Raw genomic sequence first — 20,680 nt, 5'->3', positions numbered from 1 at the left:
TATCTAAACTCACAGTTTGTTAAAAAGGTGAAGAGTTCTGTGCCATAAGTCATAGCGATACACTAATTTATCACTTCAATCAAAATGGGAATGACCGATGTGTGGAAAATGCTTAAAATGGAAAAGCATGCGCGGCATTTTCCTGTGCAGCCTTCGCAAGTGTTGTTTCAACTTTTCGCTTGCATGAAACATCTGATTAAAATTTGTAACAAAACTTGATTGATTTACATGTTTTTGTTGTTTCCATCTTGAGTATCCCTTGCGGATGACACAAACTTGTGGATTAACCATAATCTATGTGATCATGATAGACCTTTTTAGTTGCCAAACATATAAGTAAGGGGAAAAATTCTGACCAAATCAGATAACTCACTTTAGATGCAGTTCTTACACAGGCCTTTGTAAGACGCAATCATTATACTCAGTAATGAAATGACTCCTGCTCCCACATATTGAACAAATCTTTTTAGACAAAATTAAAATTGACAACCATCAAAGCAGTACCAAAACTTAACTTGTTGGACTTAGACTTGGGAGATTTTTGACAGATAATTGTAGCTATAAACCTAATGGCCACACTTTATCACTGAAGTTAGACTAGATATGAGTTGTATATATTACATTATTACTTTACTCTGTTAATCCACAGGCCATGTTTACAGTCACCAAATGCACTTGTTCAAGTACATGTAAGTACTATACTGTGAGTGCTGATTGTTGTTTAATACTGTCTAATTTAATAAGTAATTGATAAAGCAACGAGTGTCTGATAGCATTACATGCAGGCGCCAGGCAGGGGAAACTAGGAAACCTAATCACGCAAAAAGGTTAGTTAGCTTTTTGTTATGGCAAGTTGTATAATTCATGTGTCTTACTTTGTTTTGTTGCTTATTTTGTTTTGTTAATTCTTTTAGTGAACACTCTGACAGCTCAATAAAAAACGTCTCGACTTCGCGTTCTGGAAAGAGTTTATTGAAACCACCAAGTAAGAACAAAGAACTTTCTCCCTGACATAGTTGACATTATTATCATAGCTTATTTACTTTAAACAGTTTCTGATTACGTAACCTTGCTGCCTCTAATTATAATCAAGTTGAATTGGGGCATGTGCGTGTGCGTGTGCTTGTGTGGCACAACACTAACACGTGTGTGGTTTTGGGTGTGGCATGTGTGTGTGTCGAGTGTGTGTTGTGTGTGTGTGGCGTGTGTGACATGTGTGTGTGTGTGGCATGTGTGAGGCGTGTGTGTGCAGCCTGTGTGTGCATCGTGTGTGTGCGTCATGTGTGACACACTTTTTCTATTACTTATTATTTTTCGCACACTTTTTATTACTAACAAAATAAAAAAAGCTAAACAACCTGGATCAGATTATAAACTGAGGATATCTATTTTCAAAAAAATTGTATTTTCAAGACAGTGTTGAAGTTTTAATGCTTATTAATGAACAAAATTTTTTTCTGTAGTTCTGTGTTAGCCACAATTTTTCTGGTTAAAGTGACACAGTAGCAAAAGTAAATTACCGTTATTTGCATAACCTCCCACTTTTTTCTTTAATTGAAACTACAAGTCATTTTAATTGTCTTTGTTAAAAACTACCAATTTATTTTTTCGGTATCAGAAAGGCTTTAGAAGTATTTTGTTCCATTCGTCTTTATCAGCCTCATGATTGGTGTTATTATAATCCTGTGCTGATTTCTTTGCGTATCAGACCCGCCTTTCTAAACTTGTTAGCGTTGAAAAATTCTATTATAACGGTACTCATAGTTAAAAACCACTGAGAGGTTTCAAATACATTTCACGTTGAACCAATTTCTGTGAATAACTTGTTATCTAAGCCATCACTTTAATCCAAAACTAAATGTAATTTTATGCATCTCTATAAATAATGTAATAGTGATAGTCACACAATAGCTTAACTAACAATTTAATGCCAAGTCTAATTTGCCATTTTATCCTAAGAATGTATTAGCTCATAGGAAGAGTCAGTGTGGCTTGTAGATTTGGTTCATCTTTTACAGTACCTGAACCAAAGCCAGTAATGCCAGTACCTCCCATTACACCTTCAACTCCTTCCTCTGAAGACCCCGTTAGTTTCCCAGATATTTTGGTGTCAGATCTGCGTAGGGTTATACAGGAAAAGAAACAGGCCAATGCAGCAGAGCCTTTTCTAGAGGAATATTTGGTCAGTAGTCTCACTTCTATTGGCATGTACAATGTATGCAACAAATTACATCAAAGCCACACTGCATAGCATCACCTCTATAGATAATAATACCAAGGGCTTTTTCACATAGCCTCATTTTAATATAAGCAGTCCTTTTTTAGCAAACCAACATGAATAGAAACATTGGATCACAGGCTGATTTTACATTATCCATGATTGGTTTATCCAATGGTTCAAAATTATAATGAACTTGTGTTGAGCGATGCTTTGAAACCTAAACATACTTTTTGGCTACAATGTCTGTCACATCAAATTCGGTTTTGAATTGCTGATTTGCTTAGTGGTTAATACACATATTCCACTATCTCACATCAAATCTGCATGTGCCATGTTGATCTTAATAAGATTTCTAACCTCAGCATTTATCTTGCAATGATCTTGTGTGATGTTTTCATCCAACTCGCAGCATGTCTCAATGTTAACATGCACTCCATGAGGTGACTTCCATATTGCTGGCTTGCACTGAATGGATATCCGCTTTGTCTCAAGTGCTTGCCAGGCTGCTGTTAACAAACACCTTGTTGGTCTACAATTCAATTTGAGTATTAACCATTAAAGGGTCGACATGTGAAACACACTACATAATTTTGGAAATTATTTTGAACTGGTTTGATAACAAGCATTGTCTCTTGCAGAAAATAGGAATGCCGCCAGTTGAGTGTCTAGTTGGTCGGCAGGAAGGCAACATACCCAAGAACAGATTTAAAAACATAACTGCAAGTAAGTAGTGGTTGATCATAAGGCTTGACTACTTACACCGACAAAATGCGTTGTCAAGGCTTCATATACGTGTAGATATTCTCTAGATTTTCTTCCATTGTCTTTATTGGAGTGACATCAGTATATAAATTGTCCACTATAGATCACCAGCAATTTATTATGGCAATAATGCTTGCGCACCTGTTTGAATTACTTTTTCAAAGAGAAACGTTACATCTTAGTAATAAAAAATTACAAAATAGTTCTTTTTTCATGAAGAGGAATCAGATGACTAGAGAGATATTCAGCTTTCAAGGTTTAAATACCTAAAAATATTTTAAAGACTCCATGAATGGTTTCAGTTTATACCAGTAGTCTTCACATATCTATTGTCTGTGGGAATGTTGTTATGAATAAATAGTGATCTGTGTCATTTTTATTTACAAGGAAATCTCACAAGTTTTACTTGCGCTGAAAATGAATACCTTGGAACCGAGATTATACCTGCTAAAACCATCAATTTCAGCAAATCACCAATGTGTCAGTTTTTTCTTTATCAATATGAGCTGGCATGTTCGTTCAAACATAACACTTCGGCAGCATGTTGGCTATTCAAGTGAAATACTCTGTCAGTATGTGTAGCCAAACCTTGCGCTGCTGTGAGGTGTTTTGCTAGGCTTTATTAAACAAGTTTAACACACAGTGCTTAAAAGGGGTTCATGTTGATGTTCCAAAATGGGTTGTTGATGCCCTCAAAAGCTAAAACATATGCCTATATGCTAGCATCAACAGACCAATCTCAGCAACAGATGTAGAGACACAGCAATCCATAAATGGTGCGCCGGTGACTGCATTATTTTGATTATAGCTTACTATAAACCCCTGAGAGATTTAGGAACTATTTACGGTTATGTAAAAAATAAGTTATGATACCTATCATTTCTGATATCAGCTCAGCCTTCAGCTCAATAACTTCTGTCTTTTATTTTGTAGTCTCAAAACTGTGTGGGAACTAAAAGTAGTTGAAAAGTGTTTGATGTTTGTTAACAGCAACCAAGATATTAAGCAGGTCAAACAATCAGTTGATTTCAATTGTTGGACTTATAAAGATAAAGTATCCTTGTGCATGTTGCTTGTTCTTACTGCTAATTAAATTTCAAATGGTTCACAACGGTCCCTTTATTGTGAAAATGGTCAGTTTTGTCGCTGTGACTACTCATTAAGGCTGATTAGACCAACCAACTTATTAAATCCTTATACTTTGCAAGAGGTTTGTGCACCCCCGTTGTGTTATAAAAAAACCAGTTTAATCTAGTTTGGGCTGATTAAGATATTTTCCCATCGAGCATTTTGTCTTATTGACACTGTATTATTCAAAGATATATAGTGCATGGTTAAACATAACAGCTGCTTTGAAGGCTTGATATAATCAGACAAAAGAATACATGGGATGCATCTAGAAGACATAAAAACCATGAAAACATAAAAGTGGCAAAAAATGAGTGACTCACTCCTAATCTTTTCAATCACTATTACTTGTATGTCAGACTAACCAAAGGCTAATCTCATCTCTTTGTTTATATTACTATATGTTAGGAAGAAAAAATTGCAGTTTTTTCGCTGATTATTGCAAGCTTTAAGAACATGTCTCAACCACAGCACAACTAAACACGCACTCCTGACACGAAACCAAGTTATGTACTGGACCTGAATGTTCCTTCTGTTGTAGCGGACTCCAACAGAGTGACTTTGGACATGAGTAGAGGTTATTTCACAGACTACATCAATGCCAACTACATCATGGTCAGTGGTCAGTCCAGGAATATACATAAACATGCACATGCATGTACATGTACATTTATTTGCAAACTGTTCGTACTTATATCTAAAATAGTTATATTTCTTACATTTTAGGATTATAGGGGGACAAGCTCTTTTGTTGCTGCACAAGGTGAGATCCCTTTCAGGCAAACTTTAGAGCTCATAGAGCTAATATAAACACATATACATGACTCTTTGACAAAAACCAGGTGCACATTCTCTAAAGCTATGATAAGTTTACAACAATCTATTAAAACTATCAAACTTCTAGTAACCAGTGGTTTCATTTGAAATCAGAAGATGTATGAAAATTAACCTAATAATTAGACTATATACATGTATATATAAAATCGAGTAGTTGCCTGTCGTAAATTGTATACCCAGTTAATAGAGATTAGTTAAAATATGCATGCTTTCACTCTAATGCGCTGTGGGAGATCAGGATGTGTTATGATTATATGCAGAGTTACTTCCAAGTTTGGGATGGTGGCTGTGTAGTTGTTTACTGGTAGTGCGCGTGGCTTAACATCTGAGCATCTGAATGTACGTGTTCGATATGTGTAAGGTGCAATCTTTTTCCTAACCCTCTTAGTGGCTTTTGGGCAAACACGATTCTTATTATAGTAAATATTAGAGTATTAGCTCAAGTTACTAACTTAAGTTGTTTAAATTCATTGGGTAAAGAAACGTAGCCAATGGCAACTACATTACCTGCTACTGTTTATAAGCTGTTTTAAATGAGTGTGTAGCATAATAAGTAGAAACCATTTTTACAACAATCTTGTTTAGCTGTCTTGAGCTTTCGAATATTTAACTTATGCATTGATCAGACACACAGAAACCAACAAATACCTTCAGTTAAAAGTCAAAATGGTCAATGATGCGCATCTTGACTAAAAAAAAAGTTTTATGCAAAAAACCTTTTACATTACTCGCGCAACGCTGCGCATTCATCTAGCCGTAATATAAATATATAAAAGGCCCAGCTTTGTTAACTGTTTTCGTCAATCCCTTCATCTACCTGCTGAAAGTTTTCTATGTTTGCAAAAGTTAATAGATGTCTGCAAATAGGGAATTCCTCGGATGCCATTACCGCTTTATACAACAAACTCACTACCTTCGTGATTACTCTGTTAGCTTGAGTTCAACCTAGCCTTAGTTCAGTATAAGTGTACTTTATATGGTAATGCACAGAGGCTAAAGCTCATTGTACTAAAAATTACAGTCTGTATGAAGGTCAGTTTCAAAGTCTCTAGTACTGTAAACAGATGGTTATTGTGTGAGACTTCTAGAGCTCATTCATTAGGAGTGAAATTAAGTTCTCTTGCCTACAAGTGAGGAGATATCTCAACTAACTACAATTTACAGTTAACTACAATTACATGTACAGTAATTAAGTACAAGTGATAATTACTGATAGGCTCGTTACCTGCCACTCGTAGATTTGGTTAAAATCTGATAAAGAAGCTAATAGTTTACACATTAGTGAACATACTCTTAAATATTTAGGCCTTAACTGCGTGTTTATTGGAGGCCTATCAGGAATACTCTCTAAGACTTAAATCAAAAGAAGCCACAACAATTTGTATTTCAATAGCAGCATTTTAACAATTTTTTAACATCTTTGTTGATGCTTACCGCCCTTACCACAACTGAATTAGCAGATATTTTAGCTGAGTAATTTTATCTATTGGCAACATGAGCCAAGTGACACAAACTTTTATGAGACACATGCTTAACGCCAGACTGCTATTATGTAATGCAACCCAAGGCGGGCATGCAGGACATAGGTTGCAACAATGGGTAAGAAACACAAAGTTGGAATGGTCATAGCTAACATAGGATTGTATTGGGTGACAGTTACCATATTTCTCTGCTTGTAGGACCACTTCCTGGGACGATTGAGGACATGTGGAGGATGATTCATGACACCAACTCATCCACAATTGTTATGCTTACAAATCCTGTTGAGGCTACCAAGGTAAGTAGTTGATGGCTTACCATAAACTCTTTTTTTTACCAGAGGGCATAGCTATAAAAATGATATGTCTATGACTCTATGAGATTAGTATTCACAGAAGATTTGTTTTGACAAGTGCAACCTTGAGCCATGACTAAACAACACCAACGGATTGTGAAATGCTGACATGTAGGCCTATGGCCGAATCTTCTTTTATGGTTTTGTAGAAGAAATGTGCAGAATACTGGCCTATGAGTAAGACACCAGAAAGGTTCGGTCAGTTTGAGGTTAAATTAGCTGACGAGCAAATCCTAGCTGAGTACAAGGTTAGAAAGTTGGTCTACACGATTGAAGGAGTAAGTGACTTCTATTCTGGAGCAAGTTTTATTTACAGTAAATTAAATTTTATTGCTGCATTTGACACATGCCTCACCTGTTGACACGCTTCACCTGTTTAAACATGCCTCACCTGTTGACAAAGGCTTCATTAGTTGACACACGTCTTATCTAATGACACATGTCTCACTTGCAGATGTATGCCTTTTTTGTCTACGTTTTGCGCCATAACAAGCAGTTTAACTGTTTTTTTATTTTTGTTGTATTGTTCATCTACAATAACTAATCTAGTATTTATATGATAGATTATTATATCTAGGGAAATAAATGTATGTCTCTAAACTTTTCCTTTTATAAAAACAACAATTAGAACATGTTTTTCTAAAGATTAGACAAAAATTTATTATACAGTGCACCTCCGATTACGACATTCCTGTTTTACGGTTTTGTGCCTTCCATTTGACTTTTTTTCGCCATCCTACATCAACAAAAATGTTTTCAGAATTTCAAATTTGGCGATTTGTTTGATCAATGCCCTAGGACACTTATGTATTCGCCTCATCTAACTTTCACGTTTTTGCTGAGTCATCCTTTCGCAAAAATTTCATGAGCGAAACTAAACAGTCATAACGAACGAGCGAAAACACGGAATTAAATAGCTTTGTTCATTGATACTGTAGAATGGAAATTTATAACGACAATTATTTTAAGGTTTTTAACGACCACTATAGCATCGTTAAATTATAAACCAACAAAATAATTTGACTGTCAAAATTTATTATGTTATTATTTTGCACTTAATTATGATTATTTTCCCATTAATAATGATTTATAATGATAGGAACTTGATGGCAATGCACACGCACTAGTAGCGTTATTTTTTGTCGGGGACATCAATCAATGCAGTGAGCACCGCGTGTTGAAAGAAAATAAGACACACTGACACTCACAGTACTATACAAGCAGCATGGCTCTGGAAAGGTTTGGATTCACCACTGACACCTTCCTCAATAGCTTGTAATGATTCAGAAGATGAGGCAATAGAGAAAGAGTTAGCTCTAATAAATAACACTTGTAAAAAAGGAAGAGAAGAAATTATAATAACTACACACAGTGCTAGTAGCTGTAGTATTACTAGCAGCTGTATCATGTATGTATTTGTATACAACTTGTAATTACTGTAATAAAGAGTTTCAGCAATTATTAGCAGCAGTTGAGTGTTTGGGAAAACGTTGAAATTAATATACACAACACCGTTGATAGTTAAAATTAAAATACGTTAATATAAAAACAAGCTAAATTGTGACAAAAACGTTAAAATTTTCAGCGTAATTAAATTCCATGCTACAGTAGTCCAAGAAACAAATGGCAGCAAGCGATCAAATTGCATTATCGATCTCAGCCGTACAATTCTACCTGCGGTTCACAATTACAAACTAGTCCCAAATTGAAATTTTTTTCTTACCGGCGAACCGAAACTGAGGAATATAATTATGTTTTTTCCACTGCATTTATTTTCCCATCATTATATTTTCGCACTCATCAGAGTTGCGAAATTAAATTGCAGTGAATTTTTACTCTGTATGCTACTCACGAAACTAAATACTAGCGAAATATAAGTGTCCTAGGGTACGTCAAAATAACAAAGATGCCAATATGTTCTTTACAGAAATCCCTCCCACAACCCCTAAAATACATATGATGCTTGCTTTCTCCCAGCTCAGCATTATCTGTTATAAATTATGGTAAAAACTAAACCGCAAACCAGTAATAAGAATTTGGATGACAAAAAATTAAAGTCTAGTAAAATACACACTAAAACTTATCTTTAAGTATGTTTTTAGTAAGATAAGTTCATTTATGATAAATTTAAAGTTTATGTTATACATCTGTTTCGAAGGTAAAACTTTGATGTTTTTACTAGGGATTTTTTGCATTGGTTAATTACTGTGGGTTTCTATACCCATCTATGCAACATTTTCATTTTAGGATGCTAGCACTAAAACGAATTAATGTCGTATGGCGAGGGTCCACTGTAGATCATTTTCTTACATCTTGCCCTCATAAATGAAAAAAGATAAAAAATTAACGAAGTGTTTTTATAGTTAAAAACTTTGACTTTAGAGAGTTGGTGGAAGATATTATAGGCTTCTAAAAAAGGCTCTGTGACGCTCCACAAACTTACCATATATATATATATATATATATATATATATCAGTCTATCAACTTATCCATATGTAACGATCTCATCTCTGCTAGTTTGTACTGTAGAAATCACGAGCTGTGAGGCAGTTTCACTTCACCCAGTGGCCTGATCACGGTGTACCAACTACCACAGGGCTGCTCAGCTTCAGACAGAGAGTCAAGCAGGATACAGCACGTAGTCAAGCCCCAGTGATAGTCCACTGCAGGTAGAATAAGAAATAATATTGACATAGGTAGAACAGGGCAGCCTGTAAATTGAATCTGGGTCATAAGAACAAAGTCATTATTGTATGTATGTTGTAAATGACAGTTTTTTTGGTTTAAAAGCCATAGCAGTCATCATATGAATGCATGCAGTAGTATTATTTGTAATTTTCAGAAATTAGTGTGTAGTTGCACAATAGGAATGTGAAAAATTCTTATAATATACCATAAAAAGGCGTGATATCCTCTATCATCTCAATAAAAAAATAACTGCAGAGCAAAACTTGCATTTCGTTGGTGAGATGAGATGTCATTGATCTTCACAAAAAGTGTCCATCGGCCTGATAGTGGATGTTACAATAAAAGCTCTTGTCGTGTGTGTAACACTATTATACATTTCAAGCAACTTTGTTAAAAGCTATTATTGGAAACTTCTTGTTTATGAATCCGATTCATTACAAATACTGGCACCTTTCATTGTTGACATTGTTAACTATTGCAGCGCTGGTGTGGGTAGAACTGGCACTTTCATTGGCCTAGATATTCTGATTGATGAAGCTCATGACAAGAGCAAGCGAGTGCCAGCTGTCAACCTGATGAAGTGTGTCTACAACATGAGGAAACAGAGGACTAAAATGATTCAGACACATGTCAGTGGATATAAAGCTAAGTCTATCCTGTGGCAGAGTAGATTTGTTAACAAATATTGATTGTGTTGGGTGCAGAGGCTGGCCTTTAAAGACCGTACTTTGTCACATACAAAAATAAAATATATTTTTTTATGATTTTTCAAGTCACCAACAACTGACTGTAGAATGTTTGTTCACGCAGTACTTGCATATTGTTTATTACAAAACTGAACAGTTGTAAGAAATATATAATAATCCAGAGGCTGAAACAAAATTTAACACCTCTGATTCGCTTGCATCCAACTTTCACAGCTAGACGATATCAAAGGTCACTTTATTGCATAGCTGCGACAACTCCTGAAGTTTACTAATGTACCCTTAGATTCATAACTCAATATGTGTTGTACTATATGAGACTTGTAGCCAAGTTTAATGTGATCTTGAAAGAGAGTATTGTCTAACGTAGCATCAATTTTCTAATAATTTGCTGTTTTTGTTGAGATTATCTTAAAATGCGGAATACCATTTTTTTACTATATTATAAAGTTCGAAGTACATTTAAGGTGTTTAAATGTTATAGTAGTTTGTATGAGAAAAAATGAGAGTCAAATTTTCAATTTACACTAAATAAGTTTGTAACAGTAGCAGTTGTTTGCTCCTTTTTGTCGTAGGACCAGTATCAGTTCCTGTATGAAGTGTTGGCTGAAGCACTTACAGGTGGTGACAGTCTTGTTGACTGCTCACAGTTTACTGAAACTCTTGCCAAGTGGAGGAAGGTGAGACTTCTCTTTATTCTTAACTTCCTTCTAATAATAATAAACATACTAATGAGTGTTATATCTGGGTATGTGAGTATTATATCTTAAAAAACTATTTAATTGTATTTTACTGCTGTGTTTTCGTTTCAAAAATTAGGTTAATTCAAGAGAAATCTAAAGCTATCTAACAAGTTACTTTCCAACTGCTTCTTACCCAGAGGCATTTGTGACTCAAAAATTAATGTGTTGATTGTGTTTAACAGCGAAGAAACAGTTCTCTCTGGTTGTGTTCCAACTTATCTTGAGTGAGATGACAGGTTTAGATTAATTTAGCTAAACTATATACTCTATTTTAGCCATCAAGCTTTAGCATAATTGCACACTCGTCTGTCAAGCCCTTAATTTATGCAATAAGGTGTTATTTAGTTTCTACTTGAATTTTCAGGCAACGCCTAATGGTAAGAGTGTCATAGAAAAACAATTTGACGCCATGAATGCGGCTGCTGTAGAAGTTGCTTTCTCACGCTACTCTGCTGCCATCTCTGAGGAAAATGTTCCGAAGAGCCAAGACTCTGCTGTCCTTCCATGTGAGTTGTAGACTGTTTGTTTTTATAGTTTTAGATTTTTCTAATCCTATCGAACAACGTTTTACATTTTAATATAAATAACGTCATACTTTTTCTCATTCCTTGTGTATCAACAAATACATCTCTAACCTAGTTATTAATCTGAATTCCTAATACCTAATTCTTAACCTTAACTTTACAACTTCTTGTTTCTTTGGATTTTGTTTCATATAGGACTAGGTTATTTTGTCTGCTGTTATAGCTGATATGACAGGTTAAAAAATTTCTACCTGAAGGTCGTGTTGTCTGTGCTGTACAAATAGTTAATTGTTGCGTTTAAAGTACTCTTTATTGAACTACTAGCTGTGCCACCCGGCGTTGCCCGTGTAATAGAAGAGTGTTTGGACAGAAAATTGATTTGTATTTAACATATGACAACATTTGCCATTCTAACTTTCAAGCTACATACCATGAGAAAAGTTTTTTGTCTTTTAAACAGTGAGAAGTAGTGAGAGTTTTGCTATTAGCCAGTTTAATAATGTGAGCGAACAGCTTTTTGTGATGTTATGCTATGACCCGCGTCACACGCAAAGCAGTCAGGTTTTGCTCTGATATAATGACTCATATTGCCAGGCTAGCAATTCGACTTTTGTAGTCTTGTGGGCTAGGCGTAAGACTGGTGAATGGCTTGGTCTGAGATCGAACTCTCTTTGGTATGGAATATTTATTCCAAGATTTTAAGATCTATAGCCAGATTTCCGACAGACTCTGAGAAATATACATATAGAAGAAAGAAGATAGAAGATATTTCACATCTTCTAAACGTTCTTCATTAATGTTTTTATCATCGCTGTAAACCCATAGATATATTCAACTCTGTAACATTTACAAACATTTTTAGAGTATAACTGAGTTTATCTTAAACATAACATTAAAACCTAAATATTGTACCAGCATTTTAGAATGACCCAAATTTAAACAGAAAATGGGCTCAAACCGTATTAACTCCAATGACCTTTTTATAGAATGAGTTTTCAGGATGACAGCATTACATGTGTTGGAGGGTGAAGAATGGTAACTATCATCAGTTTTACCCTATGCACTAGATCTTTGAATAATTATTTAACCAGTGACTGGGACATGATGCAACCCTTTGCTAATTGCAGTGGACTTACACAGAGTGAGGATCTCCGCTGTGGCGAATGACACAGACTACATCAATGCTGTATATATTCATGTAAGTGGCTACTTGTAGTTCAAGTAGAAACCGTATTCTATAGGTTTTATATAGACTGACTGGTGATAGACCAGCTCACCGCTAAAGTCTATTTTACTAAGTACTGTGAGGTGCTATACTACATGTACATATTATTAGATACATGTTCTTACAGTATTAGCAGCAACAAGTAGGTTATCTGTCTAGACACTACTCTGGTGTTTTTAAAATTATCTTCTATAATTATAATGTTGGTAACGTTATACCAGTTTATAGTCAGCTTAGAGTTGTAACTCCTGTAGAGAAAATGGCAATAAAAAAGATCAATTATAACTATCATGAAAAGACTGTCTGCATGCATGTATTTAGGTCACTAAGATTGGTATAGTGTATATAATATAATATCTAGGTCACTACGGCTACTAAAGTGTATATAATGCTAGAGACAGACTGTAAGACAACTGTAAAGACTGTTTACAACTAGCTGGTTTATATAACTTGTTTATTTCCTGAGATAATCCAATGCAAATTTACATGAGATTTAGCTATTCATGTCAGTGAGCTGTAACAAGCAGGTTGTTTACTTTTAGTCTCAAACAATAGAATTTATTATGGGTTGGACAATTATAATCATGATTTGATGCAGAGAATAGCAGTTTCTTTTGGAAAGCACAGTTGAAACTAAATATGTATATGTGAAAACAAATGAGTTTATTTGTTGCAAGCAGATGAAAGATATGTGATTTTTACATTTAAAAATAATCCACTAATGATATTTCTATGCAGTCATTTTAACTCAGCATACTTTAATTCTGGTGGTTTCAACAAGTACAACTCATGTTTAGTTTACAACTACATTTGCAGGAGTCAGAGGTTTGCAGCCACAATAGGTGAGACACCTGTGAATGCTTGTTTTAGGGTTACCATCATCGAAATGGATTTGTGGCAACTCAGACTCCCCTACCAACCACCACATACGACTTCTGGAATATGGTGATCACCACAGAGAGTCCAGTAGTCGTGTTCTTTAATGACACTAAAGTAAGCTTGATATTACTAACTCAGCATAGCCCGTATATATCATATACTATGGTCTATGTATTCTAGGGATGTCTCCAACTACATCACACGTTAGTTCAACTATCGTTGTAGAACAAACAATACTGGCCTACTGATGGACTGACTATCCAATCTGGAATCTTCATCATAGAATGCTTGAAAGCAAGCAACCCATGTGACTGGTACAAAGAGGTTGAGATCTGTTGCACCATGGGATCGGTACGCATTTCATCTCTTACATGTTCCTCAGTCAGCTGGCATAAACTGTTAGAGCACCCTAGAAACTAGATTGGTTATTCGATGAGACACGAGTACTAAAAAAAGAGCAAGAGTTCAGAGGTCACCGTAAAAACCAAACACTCAATCTTGAGGGCTTGTCATACCCTTGCATTCTTTCACAAAGGTTGAGGCGTGAGAGACAAGTAGCTTAATGAGTGAACACCTTCGCTACCCTTAGGCTAAAGAAAAGAGTTTGGACATCATCTAACAGTCACACAGTCAAAAACTAAAAATTGACTTCTACTATTCCTATATAGTCAGCTTAATCATATCTAGTCACTAACTGTGGCAATTGCACTATTACTACTAGTACGTACCATGACAGTCTAGTGTGCCCTGGAGATCGCCATGTGTAATTTATAACGATCTGTACAATTATACTAAGCTGAAAGTTGGGAGTTCAAATCTTGTACAATGCAATATTTTTCCAACCTCTAACTGTGGCATCAGACAATCACAGCTTTTATTATAGTACAAAATTTGTCTCATCAGCCCGGGGATAAAACATGTGTTGAAGATTGAGCGCAGAATTCATATTCTTTATCTACTCACTCAACTTGTTGACGATGGAATTATGGTGTGGGGTTGTTTACTGTAACAAGGCCTTGACTTGCAACTCTTATTATGAGAGTGCAGCGAGAATTCAAGTTGATGACTAGCCTATACTACTACCAGAGACTGTTTGCTAGTTTTTTATAATGTGCAGTTACCAGACCACACCTAGGGCAGCTGCAGCAACAAAAACTTGTGAACAGATTTGATAACAAGTTGTAAGCGATGTTGTGCACAACAAAGTTGCGAACAACTTGTAAAAGGCCTGATGCATTCATGTTGCAGACAGAGCATAGGACAACATTGATTGTAGTGAAGATGTCTTCAAAATTACCAACCGCCGGCCAGATGGTAACATTATGCAACAAGCTGCAAAAGTATGCAACATCTGAGAATGATATTATCACTGTGCAGTGCAGGTAAAGCGGTAACAGTACAACCAATTTACGGTTGTGTCCTATGGTGAACACTCTGTCTGGAGAGATTCAAAAACAAGAACTATTCATATGAAACCACATATTTACATTTTATCCATTTGGCACATTTGATCTATTGGGTAAATTTGATCTATTTGGTACATTTGGTCTGTTTTTAATGAATTTATGATACAAAATTGTTATATTGATTTGTATTTAGGCCAGAGCAGTGCTCATTGTACTTAATATGTATTCCAGCAATGGTAACAGACTGAGTGGTCTGTTTGTGGTAGCCATGAATCTCTTCTTGAGGGCTCGCATTGAACAGGAAGTAGATATCGTTCTGGAAGTTAAATTGGCTCGACGGAGCAGACCAGAGTTCATAGCTGACTTTGTGAGTATTACGCATTTGTAATTGATGACTCTGTGAGTAGTAGTATGTGTATTATAGCTGATGACTATGTGAGTAGTAGTACGTGTGTATAACTGATGACTACAGTAGTAGTAATATGTGTATATAACTGATGACTATGTGAGTAGTAGTACATGTGTATAACTCATAACTATGCTGTCTATCAAATAACCGTACTGCATGCTCAGTGTAGTTCTAATGCGATGTTTGTAGGCTTCATTCAGCTTTCTCTATGACTTCGTCTCATCCTATGTGAATGACTTCAGCGAATACGCCAACTTTGGCTGATTCACAGTTAGTACCACAGCTCTTCATCTCTCGATTGTATGATTGGCTTGCTCAAAATACTGACTTGAAATATTCCATTTGTTTTTTCTTTCTTTTACAGTAGATAGTGATATTTTTATAAAATAGGGTAAAATCTTCACTGCAAGAAACTCAGCAACTAATTTTAAATATTAACTATTTAACACTTAATTCTGACTAAAAATCTTCAGAATTTAGTATTTCCAAGTACCCAATCATAGAGAAAGCTTTGTTTTTGGCTGTTGTTATTCACTCCCACAAAATTATCGCTTACTGATGAGATATCTATAATCTTACAGTGGTAATACCGTAAATATTTTGCTCTTTTAACATTTTAGTATCTATTATTACCACAGTATTTATAATGATTTTACTAATACCTTTTATATACATTCCAAAGTTTACGAGCTGAAGCTTCAGACTTCCACATCGATATTTCTACATTTATACAATCTATACCTTCCTATTCTCTCACAACCTGATTGCAAAATAAACTCTGCTTTATGTAATAATCTTGGTTTCTATCATTCTTTTGCGTAAAATAACAGTTACTGAAACATGATCTTGACTTGCGGGTATAAGGCTTTTTGAAGTGTGCTGACTGATGGCTAGAACTGACCAGTGAAGGCATTCTACCAATCAGATTAATCATAAACTAAAACACAAATTATTTTGTTTGCATCTTCTGAGACAAAACTTATCATAGCTACAATTCTTCACGTTATTACAGTCTTCCTAAGGATAAGCTTAAAACTAAAAACACAAAGCTACGTGCTACTGCAGTGGGAATTGGCTGTAATCATTCTAATACTCTGATGAACACTCTACATCCTTATTGTAAGTTCTCAGGTTTACAGTCAAAGGAAAACTCTATAAAGTAGATAAGATCAAAAATGTTTCAGTAATGGTATGAGTATAGCTGAGTTTCTTATGACAGGTGAAAAGGGGTGAGAGGGGTATACCATGACACTCATAGAGCTATTGCTGCTCTTTAATAAAGGGACAAACAGTTACTCAGTGCACTATCATTTTTCGGAATAAAACCAAACCAATGAATCCAAAGTTGAAATGTAAAAAAATGTTTTTTATTGTGGAGTTCTTGATGGTGTTGATTAACTAGGTAGTAAACAATTATATGCACAACTTCATGGTACTGTTTTTAAAATAAGTCCAAGTAACTGAGAATATCGTTAGATGTTTGTTACCTTCCTATTGCAGAAACATGCAATTTAAATTCTTAGTATAAGCATTAGACAGACCTAATACAAGAATCAGCATGAAGACCATTAAACCATGAGACTTTCTGAACTGGGTTTCTCTCGGTACATGTCTATTGAAAGTGGCAATCGCTACCTCCTTGACCATGAATATTAATCTCTCACCTCTTATAGTGCATATGGGCCTGCACAACATATTTGGACTAAGCCAGATTAGCTGCCATGCCTTCAGCTCAAAGTCTAGTACAACATGCATAATTTTGCTAACTCTGGCCAAAGTATATAGCTGAATGGCCTTGTTATACATAGCTCTTCCTACAACAAATATATAAACACAGATTTTATTTTATCATCACACCAACTTTCTGAAAGTAAATGTATTTTCGTCTAGTATAAAAATAAAAACCTGTTATACAAAGTAGATCTAACATGAGATTGCAGCTCTAAGTTTTAATCGTTCTTCACTAGTGTTTTTTTGCTAAATTCCATGTGAAGATTTGCCATGACCTGCTTCCTAAGGTGTTTGTTATTACTTTATAAGATAAAGTGCTCACTTGCTGCTTGGTTGCCTTTGTTTGGGCTACAGCATAGACTGCATTTCCAGAAAAAATACCAGATACCCGCATGGTAATTTGGGCTTCATAGATTTCTTGAAAATGGAGCTGATGTCATCAAACTCCCTAATGTCCCTAACTACTTGATGTTCCGAACTCTGGTGTGTTAAAAGTTGACTTGCAACAAAATTCACATTACCGTTATTTGATATGAAAAGATTCACCATGTCTTACTCTGTTGTGTTTTTGGTGCAAAATATGTGGAAAGGTGATTACAAGCTCTTAAAAGCTCAAAAATGAACAGAAAATCGCAGCCACACGAGACCGCTGCAGTTTGGATTCCCTTTCCAAAACGGTTCAAATGTGATGTAGTTTTGAGAGATGGTTTGTCTTTACACTTTCTTGCAACCTTATTCATTGAAATATTTTCACAAATATACTTCACGCATTCAATAAAACTATGTCTATTGTTCTTACTCGTCTGTTTTATCGTCATTGTAATGCTGTCACTTTTAGCACCGATATTTTATAACTTACCGTAAAAAATCGTTAAACTTTTTAACCTTAGCTCGAAAGAGTTCATATCTTTGTCTGATAATTATGACGAGCCTGTTGTTCACCTGTGATAATCGAAAAGTGCTTCAAAAATTATTTGCGAATTATTGGGTCACATGATCAGATTACGACTTGACGATAGAATAATGCCGAAACAAAACTGTAAAGTAGCGAGCATCTATATTTGATACGGGGTCTTCAGTAAAACCCAAAGTGTTTGTCATAAACTATCTGTAGTACTACGATAATTTTTATATTGAGCTTTGTATTGGCCTTTCAATTCACGTGAGAACATACGTGACAAGACGATAACCAAACTTCGTGGCTATGTCATCAAAATAAAGAGATTCCAATCTACTGTCGCTTTTCGTTTTGAGCTTTTAAAAGCTTGTAATCACATTTCCACATATTTGGCATTTACAACACAACAGAGTAAGACAGGGTCAATCTTTTGATACCAAATAACTGTAATGTGAATTTTGTTGCAAGTCAACCTTTAAGGACTGTATACAAGCCAAATGTGCCAATGTTTCCTCATAGTGCTTCACAAAGAAACTATGTTCCAGTGATAACCACTCTGATTGCACATTATCTAATGAAGTTACAATCATCACAATGATAGGCTTATCATCACTAGTAATACTTCAATACAAAAGCACATGCATGGCTAACAAAAAGAATTAAGGATTTTCCAGGGATGTAAATGCTTTCTGAGCACTACTGCACTGAACCTAGCATTCACACAACAAGCATAGGAACACATGTTTTTGAATCAACCCCATTATTGAACAACAGCCTCAGTAGGCACTTGAACTCCTGTCATATTTTCAAAAATGTTTGCTCCTTTCTAGACCATGAGAATTAGAGTTCTAGTACTTAAGACCAGAACATCTTTTTTTACAGTTTCAATGAATTATGTTATAAGTAGTGGCAGCTAGTATTCACTGCTTGATATACTAATCAGGAAATATTGTAAGTCAAGAGTCCCGTAAAGAGTAGACAATAACCTCAAGTTGTTTTACCATAATAAGGAATACATCATGTTGGACATCTTGACTGGTTTTTTAGCTACATGCAAGTTAACTATGGCTGTCAATATCATATTACATGCATGTTACAACTTGTTTCAATTCTATTAACCTTGATAGCACATAAAACATGGCCATCAACCAAACTGGCTTTAATCTATAAAATAAAGCTGATTGCTTTTTCCTGTCATACACAGTGCAGGCTATAGATGGCTCCAAATAGATTTGCCCCTTTTGAGAATTATAAATTTAAGTCAGTTTAATAGACCCTTGCCTACAATTTTAATTCGTTTCAGTGTTGGCATTGTAAGGCGAACATGTCGTATATTGGGGTATCGAAGCCCATAGTAGTTATCTAATGCAAACAACCCCTGGTAAAAAACATCAAAATTTTATATAAGTTCATATTGAAAATTAGTAACAAAATGGTAAATTAACCTTAGTAACTATAGCTACCTACAGCAACTTTAGGCTGATATGCAATAAAATATAACATTAAAATGTATTACATGCAGTACGTACCATAGGGAGGTCTAACCTTTGAGACAAACATAATATAAACGATGAAATTACCTTAAATGAATTTAGCTTGCCAAACCCGCACTTAAATTTAAGTTTTAGTATGTAATTTACTAAATCTCATACTAGTGAAATTTTGTCATCGACTAAAATTTTATTTCGAGGTATTTAGCACACCTACTGCCAAATAAGAATTCCAAGAAAAATGTCTGTTGATATTGTATGGCGAAAAAAAGTCATATGGCGGACACAAAAAAACATCGTGCTTCACAGGATAAGGCAAGAAAATCAAATAACAGAAACATCGTAAGTTGGGAGCACTCTGTAATCTGTTCTTCTGACGTGACATGCTGTGATGGATACAAGCAACCGGGCCTAGACCCAAGTACAATTGACACAACTCGCAGGCTAGCCGAATAACAGGAAGACAGCCCTGCCTAGCCCAGCTAGGTGGAGGGAAACTCTGGCTGATCTAGCCAGACCAAAGCTCGGATGGAACAGCTCGGGCCAAGTGGAGACTGAGCCAACTGGAGTTACGACCAGACAACTGATAGCTAATTATCTCAAATAAAAGTAATTAAAAATTTCGCATATTAGTTTCTTTTAAATGCTGTAAACATATGAGTACCGAGTACAATTCTGTCCATCTACGGTAATTAGGTTGCCGAGTAAACTTAGTTTATTGAAGCCTTTGTCTCAGCAAAGTTCTCAGTTGCTGCCCACACTAAAAAATAGTCACTAGATAAACATAAGTAAGCCACATATTTGAAAAGAATATGTTTGAATATATGGCAAAACTAACTCCTACAAAAGTCATGTATAGTCAGCGTTATTTAGTCATTCGTAGTATTAATCTGTAGAAAAAATTTACTGGCCGCATTTGATTAGTTGATTAAATTACAAAAAAAATGGTTTTTTGAGTTGTATTAAATAGCGAACATAAAACAACATCAATTTTTTTTAAATTAAGTAACCTATTGATTCTGGCAAAAGGTTAATAAAGCCATTCCTGCACCTGGTTGGTGGTTTTTGGTTTAGCAACATCTGTTTTCACTTAGTAGTGTGAAGCATGAAATTTTTTGAGCTCTTCATATTTGGTCCGTCAAAATTGAGTCCCGTTATGCAAAAGTACCTGTCAATACCGCTCTGATTACCCTCATAAAC

The 20,680-nt window shown here is 35.3% G+C and overlaps 2 protein-coding genes across 2 annotated transcripts; both read left to right on the top strand.

Moving 5' to 3' along the window:
• Nucleotides 1-3,524: 3,524 nt before the first annotated feature.
• On the top strand, nt 3,525-13,966 carry LOC137390324 (receptor-type tyrosine-protein phosphatase epsilon-like). Its single transcript, XM_068076657.1, has 12 exons — nt 3,525-3,555; nt 4,653-4,726; nt 4,838-4,874; nt 6,628-6,725; nt 6,932-6,991; nt 9,313-9,452; nt 9,953-10,100; nt 10,751-10,855; nt 11,283-11,424; nt 12,570-12,640; nt 13,538-13,660; nt 13,772-13,966. The coding sequence occupies exons 1-12, from the start codon at nt 3,525-3,527 to the stop codon at nt 13,964-13,966; spliced, it is 1,224 nt and encodes a 407-aa protein (XP_067932758.1).
• An 861-nt stretch (nt 13,967-14,827) lies between these two features.
• On the top strand, nt 14,828-16,137 carry LOC137390313 (receptor-type tyrosine-protein phosphatase epsilon-like). Its single transcript, XM_068076648.1, has 3 exons — nt 14,828-14,928; nt 15,184-15,319; nt 15,551-16,137. The coding sequence occupies exons 1-3, from the start codon at nt 14,828-14,830 to the stop codon at nt 15,623-15,625; spliced, it is 312 nt and encodes a 103-aa protein (XP_067932749.1). The 3' UTR covers nt 15,626-16,137.
• Nucleotides 16,138-20,680: the final 4,543 nt, after the last annotated feature.

Source organism: Watersipora subatra, chromosome 1, assembly GCF_963576615.1.
Source record: "Watersipora subatra chromosome 1, tzWatSuba1.1, whole genome shotgun sequence".
NCBI classification, from domain to species: Eukaryota; Metazoa; Bryozoa; class Gymnolaemata; order Cheilostomatida; family Watersiporidae; genus Watersipora; species Watersipora subatra.
This window is presented reverse-complemented; position numbering and strand designations above follow the sequence as displayed.